The sequence below is a fragment of the Melopsittacus undulatus genome, chromosome 29 (genome assembly GCF_012275295.1).
Source record: "Melopsittacus undulatus isolate bMelUnd1 chromosome 29, bMelUnd1.mat.Z, whole genome shotgun sequence".
Lineage (NCBI taxonomy): Eukaryota > Metazoa > Chordata > Aves > Psittaciformes > Psittaculidae > Melopsittacus > Melopsittacus undulatus.
This window is the reverse complement of record NC_047555.1, coordinates 1-11091: the sequence shown is the minus strand read 5'-3', so window position 1 is coordinate 11091 and position 11091 is coordinate 1. Positions and strand designations below refer to the sequence as shown.

General features: G+C 58.6%; 2 protein-coding genes across 2 annotated transcripts; both read right to left on the bottom strand.

Annotated features, from left to right (window-relative positions):
- Positions 1–327: 327 nt before the first annotated feature.
- Positions 328–2829, bottom strand: LOC117437843 (vitamin K epoxide reductase complex subunit 1-like). The gene is made up of 3 exons (XM_034072483.1): positions 2668–2829; positions 1856–1965; positions 328–537 (listed from the first exon to the last, which is right to left on the bottom strand). Exons 1-3 carry the CDS (start codon positions 2817–2819, stop codon positions 341–343), a joined length of 459 nt encoding a protein of 152 aa, XP_033928374.1. The 5' UTR covers positions 2820–2829; the 3' UTR covers positions 328–340.
- A 799-nt stretch (positions 2830–3628) lies between these two features.
- LOC117437845 (integrin alpha-X-like) lies at positions 3629–11070 on the bottom strand. Its single transcript, XM_034072488.1, has 10 exons — positions 11050–11070; positions 10066–10145; positions 9423–9500; positions 8432–8477; positions 8230–8337; positions 7703–7786; positions 6079–6192; positions 5205–5297; positions 4252–4374; positions 3629–3691 (listed from the first exon to the last, which is right to left on the bottom strand). The coding sequence occupies exons 5-10, from the start codon at positions 8275–8277 to the stop codon at positions 3629–3631; spliced, it is 525 nt and encodes a 174-aa protein (XP_033928379.1). The 5' UTR covers positions 8278–8337; positions 8432–8477; positions 9423–9500; positions 10066–10145; positions 11050–11070.
- Between the last annotated feature and the right edge of the window lie 21 nt (positions 11071–11091).

Genomic DNA, 11091 nt, shown 5'->3' with positions numbered 1-11091 from the left:
CATAGAGCCCCATAGAAACCCCATAGAGCCCCATAGATACCCCATAGAGCCCCATAGATACCCCATAGAGCCCCATAGAGACCCCATAGAGCCCCATAGATACCCCATAGAGCCCCATAGAGACCCCATAGAGCCCCATAGAGACCCCATAGAGACCCATAGAGCCCCATAGAGACCCCATAGAGACCCCATAGAGACCCATAGAAACCCCATAGAGCCCCCATAGACACCCATAGAAACCCCATAGAGACCCCATAGAGACCCATAGAGACCCATAGAGACCCCATAGAGCCCCATAGGGACCCCATAGAGACCACAGAGACCCCATTTTGGGTTGAATTCAGTCAGTTTTGGGTCTCCTCCATCGCCGCAGGTTCAGCCTCAGCAGCAGCAGGTTGACCCCATAGGAGGTCAGGCACACAAGGCAAAGGTCATGGAGGATGAAAGCCAAGATGGCCGCCAGCCAGAGCGAGGCCAGAGCTGAGGCCAATGATGAGGCCAAGAGCAGAACTGAGGCCGCGCGGCCGCGGATGGGACCTGAGGGAGCCAATGGGAGAGCAGGGAGGGGACAATGGGAGCCAATGGGAGAGCAGGGAGAGGATGGGAGCCAATGGGAGAGCAGGGAGAGGATGGGAGCCAATGGGAGAGCAGGGAGAGGATGGGAGCCAATGGGAGAGCAGGGAGGGGACAATGGGAACCAATGGGAGAGCAGGGAGGGGACAATGGGAGCCAATGGGAGAGCAGGGAGAGGATGGGAGCCAATGGGAGAGCAGGGGGGACAATGGGAACCAATGGGAGAGCAGGGGGGACAATGGGAGCCAATGGGAGAGCAGGGGGGACAATGGGAACCAATGGGAGAGCAGGGGGGACAATGGGAACCAATGGCAGGGGAGGGGGGACAATGGGAACCAATGTGAGCCAATGGGAGCCAATGGGAGGGGAGGATGGGAGTCAATGGGAGCCAATGGGAGAGGAGGGGGGACAATGGGAGCCAATGGGAGAGCAGGGAGAGGATGGGAGCCAATGAGAGAGCAGGGGGGACAATGGGAGCCAATGGGAGAGCAGGGGGGACGATGGGAGCCAATGGGAGGGGAGGGAGGGGATGGGAGCCAATGGGAGAGCAGGGGAGGGACAATGGGAACCAATGGGAGAGCAGGGGGGACAATGGGAGCCAATGGGAGAGCAGGAAGGGGACAATGGGAACCAATGGGAACCAATGGGAACCAATGGGAGCCAATGGGAGAGCAGGGGGGACAATGGGAACCAATGGGAGGGGAGGGGGGACAATGGGAGCCAATGGGAGAGCAGGGGGGACAATGGGAGCCAATGGGAGAGCAGGGGGGACAATGGGAGCCAATGGGAGAGCAGGGAGAGGATGGGAGCCAATGGGAACCAATGGGAGAGGAGGGGGGACAATGGGAGCCAATGGGAGAGTGGGGGGGACAATGGGAGCCAATGGAAGAGCAGGGAGGGGACAATGGGAACCAATGGGAGAGCAGGGAGGGGATGGGAGCCAATGGGAGAGCAGGGAGGGGACAATGGGAACCAATGGGAGAGCAGGGAGGGGACAATGGGAACCAATGGGAGAGCAGGGGGGACAATGGGAGCCAATGGGAGAGCAGGGAGGGATGGGAGCCAATGGGAGAGCAGGGAGGGGACAATGGGAACCAATGGGAGAGCAGGGAGGGGATGGGAGCCAATGGGAGAGCAGGGAGGGGACAATGGGAACCAATGGGAGACAAGGTGAGAGGGGGGGACAAGAGAAAAGCCAATGGGAGAGGGGGTGAGAGGATAGGAGCCAATGGGAGGGGAGACATAGGGGTCCCATTGCCCCCTATGTGCCCCCCATCCTTACCCAGAATCCCTTGCAGGCCGTAGAACAGGAGCCCCAAGGCCCCATTGGGCAGGTTGATGACACTGTCCTTGCCCAGCAGAGGCTCCACCAGCCCCAGGCCCCGCCCCCACCTGCAGGACACGCCCCCTCATTAACATATATGGTAATAGAACCCCACCCCCTCACTCTCCCATTGGCTGCTTCTCTCCCTCCAGCCCCTCCCCCCTCAAGCCCCGCCCCCTCCAGACCCCACCCCCTTCTAGCCCCACCCCTCACCCCCATTGGTCCACCCCTTACCCTCCAAACCCCGCCCCCATCCAGCTCCTGCTTCCCATTGGCTGCTCCACCCCTCCAAGCTCCGCCCCCGCGGAGCCCCTCCCTTAACCCGCCCCCATTTCCCGCCATCTCTCCCCCATTTCCCGCCATTCATTGCCGTTTTCCCGCCATCTCCCCTCAGTTTCCCGCCACCCCCCATTTTCCCGCCATTCCTCCCCATTTTCCCGCCGTTCTCCCCTATTTTCCCGCCCCCCCCCCGCGGTTTTCCCGCCACTCCCCCAATTTTCCCACCACTCCCCCCATTTCCCGCCATCCCACGCCAACTTCCCGCCTTCCTTCGCCATTTTCCCGCCACCCCCAACTCCATTTTCCCGCCATTTCCCCCCATTTCCCGCCCCTCGCGGTTTTCCCGCCATCCCCCCCCATTTTCCCGCCATTTCTCGCCCCCCCGCGGTTTTCCCGCCATTCTTCGCCATTTTCCCGCCACTCCCCCATATTCCCGCCATCCCTCCCCCATTTCCCGCCCCCCCCCCCGGTTTTCCCCCCCCCCCCCGTACCGCGACCCGAACACGTGACTGCAGGACACGCCCTCCCGCAGGTCGCAGGCCGCTCGGTACGAGGGGTCCTGCGCATGCGCGCGCTCCACGTGCAGCGCGTACAGGGACAGCGCGGCCCCGGCCACGCACAGCGCCGCGCGCGCCGCCGCCATGGCGCAGTGACGTCACCGCGCACGGCACGCACCCCCTCCCCACCGGCGGAGTGACGTCACCGCGCACGGCACGCACGCTTCCTCTCGCCCCTCCCCTCTCCTTACGCCCCTCCCCCCTCCTCGTTCCTGATTGGCTGTAACGGAGCAGGAGCGGTTCTGATTGGTTGGAGCGCGGTAATCCCACCCACCTCCCACCCCACTTCCTTTACGGGGGACAGGGGTCAAGCGGAAGTGAACCCGGGGGGGGGGCAGAGAGAGACCCTATAGAGACCCCATAGAGACCCCATAGAGACCCATAGAGACCCCATAGAGACCCCATAGAAACCCCATAGGGACCCATAGAGACCCATAGAGACCCCATAGAGACCCATAGAGACCCCATAGAGACCCATAGAGACCCCATAGAGACCCCATAGAAACCCCATAGGGACCCATAGAGACCCATAGAGACCCCATAGAGACCCATAGAGACCCCATAGAGACCCATAGAGACCCCATAGAGACCCCATAGAGACCCCATAGGGACCTATAGAGACCCCATAGAGACCCCATAAGGATCTATAGAGACGCCATAGAGACCCATAGAGACCCATAGAGCCCCATAGTGACCCCATAGAGACCCATAGGGACCCATAGAGACCCCACAGAGCCCCATAGGGCCCCATATCCCACCCCATAGAGCCCCATAGACACCACATCTCGCCCCATAGAGAACCATGGTCTGTATTGAACTCAATGCACTGCCATAGATGTGGGGCAGGATGTGGGGCACTGACCCCCCTGCCCCATAGCGGCCCCATAGATTGGGGCTATTGGGGGTCCCCACTTGGGGTCTCCATTAACTCCTTGTAGCGGCGACGGAAGAAGCCGATCTATGGGGCAGAGATGTGGGGTGAGGGCTCTGCCCCATAGAGACACATAGAGATCCATAGAGACCCCATAGAGACACATAGAGACACATAGAGACCCATAGAGACCCATAGGGACCCCATAGAGACCCATTAAAGACCCATAGAGACCCCATAGAGACCCATAGAGACCCATAGAGACCCATAGAGACCCATAGAGACACATAGAGACACATAGAGACCCATAGAGACCCATAGAGCTCCCATAGAGCCCCCATAGAGACCCCATAAAGACCCCATAGAGACCCATAGAGACCCATAGAGACCCCATAGAGACCCATAGAGACTCATAGAGACCCCATAGAGACCCCATAGAGACCCCTTAGAGACCCATAGAGCCCCATAGAGACCCCATAGAGACCCCATAGAGCCCCATAGAGACCCATAGAGACCCCATAGAGACCCCATAGAGACCCATAGAGACCCCATAGAGACCCATAGAGACCCCATAGAGACCCATAGAGACCCCATAGAGACCCCTTAGAGCCCCATAGAGCCCCATAGAGCCCCATAGACGGCTCTGCCCCATAGCTCACCTTGTAGAGCCCCCCCGCCAGCAGCGCCAGCAGCAGGAGCCCCCCCAGTGACCCCCCCAGGATATAGGGCAGGAGGTTGGGGGGCTCCGAGGGATCCAGCTCAGTCTGGAGCTGTGGGGCAGAGAGAGGATGTGGGGCTGCCCCATAGAGACCCCATAGGGACACCATAGAGACCCCATAGGGACCCATAGGGACCCCATAGAGACCCATAGGGACCCATAGAGCCCCATAGAGACCCCATAGAGACCCATAGAGACCCATAGAGCCCCATAGGGACCCCATAGAGACCCATAGAGACCCACAGAGACCCATAGAGACCCCACAAGCCCCATAGACACTCCATAGCACCCATTCACTCCTATAAACACCAATAGAGCTCCATAGACATGAATGGACTCCCCTCCAGCCAATCAGAGCTCACCTAGGGGGCGTGTCCTGGTCTGACCCCGCCCCCTGCAGCCCTTTACCGCCCCCTGCAGGCCGCGCAGCAAACCCCTGCCTGCGGCCCCCTGGCACCCAATAGAGCCCATAGAGACCTATAGGAACCCATAGAGACCTATAGGAACCCATAGAGCCCTATAGGAACCCATAGAGACCTATAGGAACCCCATAGAGCCCTATAGGAACCCATAGAGCCCTATAGGAACCCCATAGAGCCCTATAGAGCCCTATAGGAACCCCATAGAACCCCATAGGAGCCCCATAAAGCCCTATAGGAGCCCCATAGAGATCCATAGACCCCTATAGGAACCCCATAGAGCCCTATAGGAACCCCATAAAGCCCTATAGGAGCCCCATAGAGATCCATAGACCCCTATAGGAACCCCATAGACCCCCATAGACCCCTATAGGAACCCCATAGAGCCCTATAGACCCCTATAGGAGCCCCATAGAGCCCCATAGACCCCATTGCACCTGCCCCATAGCTCTGTGGGTCTCACCTGAGCCTCCTGCTGCCCTCCCATGTTCTGGAATCTGTCCCCATTGAAGCTGATCCAGGCTGAGCTCTGCAGGAGAACCTGGGGGAGCCCCAGCTGGGGATGGGGAGAGACACATAGAGACATATAGGGACCCATAGAGACACATAGAGACATATAGGGACCCATAGGGATACATAGAGACACATAGAGACATATAGAGATACATAGAGACCCCATAGAGATACATAGAGACCCATAGAGACACATAGGGACATATAGGGACCCATAGAGAGCCCATAGGGACCCATAGAGAACCATAGGGCCCAATAGAGATTCATAGTGACCCATAGGGACACATAGGGACCCATAGAGATACATAGGGACACATAGGGACCTATAGAGACACATAGAGACCCCATAGAGACACATAGAGACCCCACAGAGACCCATAGACACCCCATAGAGACCCATAGACACCCATAGGGACTCATAGGGACCCATAGAGACCCATAGAGAACCATAGAGCACAATAGAGACCCCATAGAGACCCATAGTTACCCATAGAGACCCATAGGGACCCATAGAGACCCATAGAGACACATAGAGAGGCCATAGAGCCCCATAGAGACCCATAGTGACCCATAGAGACCCCATAGGGACCCCATAGAGACCCCATAGGGACCCATGGAGACCCATAGAGACCCCATAGAGACCTATAGCCCCCCCATAGCCCCCCATAGACCACTATAGAGCCCCATAGACCCCATAGAGCCCCATAGAGCCAATAGAGACCCCATAGAAACCCCATAGAGACCCATAGGGACCCATAGCCCCCCACAGACCCCCATAGAGCCCAATAGAGCCAATAGGAACCCCATAGTTCCCCATTTCTCACCTCCTTCATCCATCCCATAGCAGGTTCCCCCCCGACCCCAAACCGAAGCACTTGGGGGGGTTCTATGGGGCCCATTTGGCACCGGAACTCCCGACACGAGGCCACAGCACAGTCCTATGGGGCAGAGATGTGGGGCACAGAGAGACCCATAGAGACACATAGAGACCCCATAGAGACCAATAGAGACCCATAGAGACCCATAGAGACACATAGAGACACATAGAGCCCCATAGCCCCCCCATAGACCCCCATAGAGCCCCATAGAGCCCCATAGAACCCCCATAGACCCCCCCATAGACCCCCATAGAGCCCCATAGATCCCCATAGAGCCCCATAGACCCCCCATAGAGCCCCATAGACCCCCCATAGAGCCCCATAGACCCCCATAGACCCCCCATAGACCCCCCCATAGAGCCCCATAGACCCCCCCATAGAGCCCCATAGACCCCATAGAGCCCCATAGATCCCCATAGATCCCCATAGACACCCCATAGAGCCCCATAGAGCCCCATAGATCCCCCATAGACCCCCATAGAGCCCCATAGATCCCCCATAGACCCCCATAGACCCCCCATAGACCCCCCATAGACCCCCATAGAGCCCCATAGACCCCCCATAGAGCCCCATAGACCCCCATAGACCCCCCATAGACCCCCATAGACCCCCCCATAGAGCCCCATAGACCCCCCATAGAGCCCCATAGACCCCATAGAGCCCCATAGACCCCCATAGAGCCCCACAGATCCCCCATAGACCCCCATAGAGCCCCATAGATCCCCCATAGACCCCCATAGACCCCCATAGACCCCCATAGAGACCCCATAGAGCCCCATAGACCCCCCATAGACCCGCATAGACCCCCCATAGAGCCCCATAGACACCCCATAGACCCCATAGACCCCCATAGACCCCCATAGACCCCCCATAGACCCCCCATACAGCCCCATAGACCCCCATAGACCCCCCATAGAGCCCCATAGACCCCCATAGACCCCCCATAGACCCCCCATAGACCCCCCATACAGCCCCATAGACCCCCATAGACCCCCCCATAGAGCCCCATAGACCCCCATAGAGCCCCATAGACCCCCATAGACCCCCCATAGACCCCCCATAGACCCCCCATACAGCCCCATAGACCCCCCATAGACCCCCATAGATCCCCATAGACCCCCATAGACCCCCCATAGACACCCATAGACCCCCCATAGACCCCCATAGATCCCCATAGACCCCCCATAGACCCCCCATAGACACCCATAGACCCCCCATAGACCCCCATAGATCCCCATAGACCCCCATAGACCCCCCATAGACCCCCCATAGACACCCATAGACCCCCCATAGACCCCCATAGATCCCCATAGACCCCCATAGACCCCCCATAGACACCCATAGACCCCCCATAGACCCCCATAGATCCCCATAGACCCCCCATAGACCCCCCATAGACACCCATAGACCCCCCATAGACCCCCATAGATCCCCATAGACCCCCATAGACCCCCCATAGACCCCCCATAGACACCCATAGACCCCATAGAGCCCCCATAGACCCCCCATAGACACCCATAGACCCCATAGAGCCCCATAGAGACCCATAGACCCCCCATTGCTCTCTCACCAGCAGGTGTCGCTGTCTCAGGCTCCTGGTTCCATCCGGGTCCTTCGGGGGATGCTCAGCGACCGCCTGGCACCGACTGGGGTCCTATGGGGCAGACCCATAGGGATCTATGGGGGTCTATGGGGTGTCTATGGGGTCTGTGGGGGTCTATGGGGGGATATGGGGGGTCTATGGGGTCTATGGGGGGTCTATGGGGGTCTATGGAGGTCTATAGGGGGTCTATGGGGCTCTATGGGAGGGCTATGGGGGGATATGGGGGTTTATGGGGGTCTATGGGGGGGTCTATGTGGGTCTATGGGGATCTATAGGGGTCTATGGGGGGTCTATGGAAGTCTATGGGGGTCTATGGGGGGGGATATGAGGGTCTATGGGGGTCTATGGGGGGTCTATGGGGCTCTATGGGGGTCTATGGGGGTCTATGGGGGGTCTATGGGGGTCTATAGGGGGTCTATGGGGGGTCTATGTGTCTCTATGTGTCTCTATGTGTCTCTATGGGGCTCTATGGGGCTCTATGGGGCCGTCCTCACCTGGCTGTGGGTCAGCTCCAGGCTGCCCCATAGCTGGTTCCCCCCCATTGCTGTGGGTACCAGGAAGGTGACGTTGATGGGGAGGCCTCGTTGGCCCCATAGCTTCACCTGTGGGGCAGAGAAGGGCTCTATGGGGCGGGGGGGGGGGGGGGGGGGGGCAGCTCCTGCCCCACACTTATGGGGCAGGGCCCCACACGCTTACCTCGTAGTGATGGATCAATGGGCCCGATGGGGGGTTGGAGGAGGAGCTGTGGGGCAGAGGCAGAGATGTGGGGCAGGGACATGGGACTCATAGATGTGGGGCTGGTGACCCATAGGACCCATAGATGTGGGGCTGGGGACCCATTGGACCCATAGATGTGGGGCTGGGGGTGCATGGGACCCATAGATGTGGGGCTGGGACATTGGGACCCATAGATGTGGGGCTGGGGACTCATAGGACCCATAGATGTGGGGCTGGAGACCCGTTGGACCCATAGATGTGGGGCTGGGGACCCATAGGACCCATAGATGTGGGGCTGGGGGTGCATGGGACCCATAGATGTGGGGCTGGGGACCCATTGGACCCATAGATGTGGGGCTGGGACCCATAGGACCCATAGATGTGGGGCTGGGCACCCATAGGACCCATAGATGTGGGGCTGGGGACCCATTGGACCCATAGATGTGGGGCTGGGACATTGGACCCATAGATGTGGGGCTGGGGACCCATAGGACCCATAGATGTGGGGCTGGGGACCCATTGGACCCATAGGACCCATAGATGTGGGGCTGGGGACCCATAGGACCCATTGGACCCATAGATGTGGGGCTGGGGACCCATAGGACCCATAGATGTGGGGCTGGGGACCCATAGGACCCATATATGTGGGGCTGGGACATTGGACCCATAGATGTGGGGCTGGGACATTGGACCCATAGATGTGGGGCTGGGGCCCCATAGGACCCATAGATGTGGGGCTGGGGACCCATAGGACCCATAGATGTGGGGCTGGGGACCCACTGGACCCATAGATGTGGGGCTGGGGCCCCATAGGACCCATAGATGTGGGGCTGGGGACCCATTGGACCCATAGATGTGGGGCTGGGGACCCATTGGACCCATAGATGTGGGGCTGGGGCCCCATAGGACCCATAGGACCCATAGATGTGGGGCTGGGGACCCATTGGACCCATAGATGTGGGGCTGGTACCTGCTGATGCTCAAGTGAACCCCAATCTTCACTGGGACTTGGACACGTTCCTCTGGGGGCTCTGGTGCCGAAGAGTCACTGATGGGATCAATGGGATCAATGGGGTCAATGGGGATCAATGGGATCAATGGGATCAATGGGGTCAATGGGGGTCAATGGGGACCCAATGGGATCAATGGGGTCAATGGGGACTCAATGGGGTCAATGGGGCTCAATGGGGGTCAATGGGCACCCAATGGGATCAATGGGGATCAATAGGGTCAATGGGGATCAATGGGGTCAATGGGCACCCAATGGGGTCAATGGGAACCCAATGGGGTCAATGGGCACCCAATGGGGTCAATGGCACCCAATGGGATCAATGGCACCCAATGACACCCAATGGGCACCCAATGGGATCAATGGACACCCAATGGGATCAATGGCACCCAATGGCACCCAATGGGGTCAATGACACCCAATGACACCCAATGGCACCCAATGGGGTCAGTGGCACCCAATGGGATCAATGGGCACCCAATGGGGTCAATGGGACCCAATGGGGTCAATGGGCACCCAATGACACCCAATGGGCACCCAATGGGGTCGATGACACCCAATGACACCCAATGGGGTCAATGACACCCAATGGCCCCATACTCACCTATTGGCCTTGGCCACCAGTTCCAGCACTGGTCCCAGTTCAGCATCAAGGGGCACGTCCAAGGTGACCACGAAGGTGACCTATGGGGAGAGCTATGGGGCCTGGGGGCAGCTATGGGGCCAATGGGGGCAGCTATGGGGCCAATGGGGCTCTATGGGGCCAATGGGGGCTCTGTGGGGTCAAATGGGGGTTCTATGGGGTCAAATGGGGGCTCTATGGGGTCAAATGGGGGCTCTATGGGGTCAAATGGGGACTTCTATGGGGCCAATGGGGGCTCTATGGGGCCAATGGGGGCTCTATGGGGCCAATGGGGGCACCTATGGGGTCACATGGGGGCTCTATGGGGGTTTCTATGGGGTCAAATGGGGGCTCTATGGGGTCATATGGAGGCTCTATGGGTTCTGGGTGGCATCTATGGGGTGAAATGGGGGCACTATGGGGCCTTGAAGGCATCTATAGGGGGTTTATGGGGTGAACTATGGGGTTAAATGGGGGCTCTATGGGGTCAAATAGGCCTTCTATGGGGTGAAAGGGCGTTCTATGGGGTCAAATTGGGCTTCTTTGGGGTGATATGGGGCTCTATGGGGCAAAATGGGGCCTCTATGGGGTCAAATAGGGGCTCTATGGGGTTAAATGGGGCTCTATGGGGCCTTGAAGGCATCTATAGGGGGTTAATGGGGCTTCTATGGGGTCAAATAGAGGTTCTATGGGGTCTGGGTGGCATCTATGGGGCACTATGGGGTCTCTATGGGGTCTCTATGGGGTCTCTATGTGTCTCTATGTGTCTCTATGTGTCTCTATGTGTCTCTATGTGTCTCTATAGGTCTCTATAGGTCTCTATGTGTCTCTATGGGGTCTCTATAGGACTCTATAGGTCTCTATAGGTCTCTATGTGTCTCTATGGGGTCTCTATAGGACTCTATAGGTCTCTATAGGTCCCTATAGGTCCCACGTCCCTCTCTGGCCCCGCCCCCCGGTACCCACGTGATGTCCGGCGGGCAGCAGGGGGGGCGGAGCGAGCAGCGG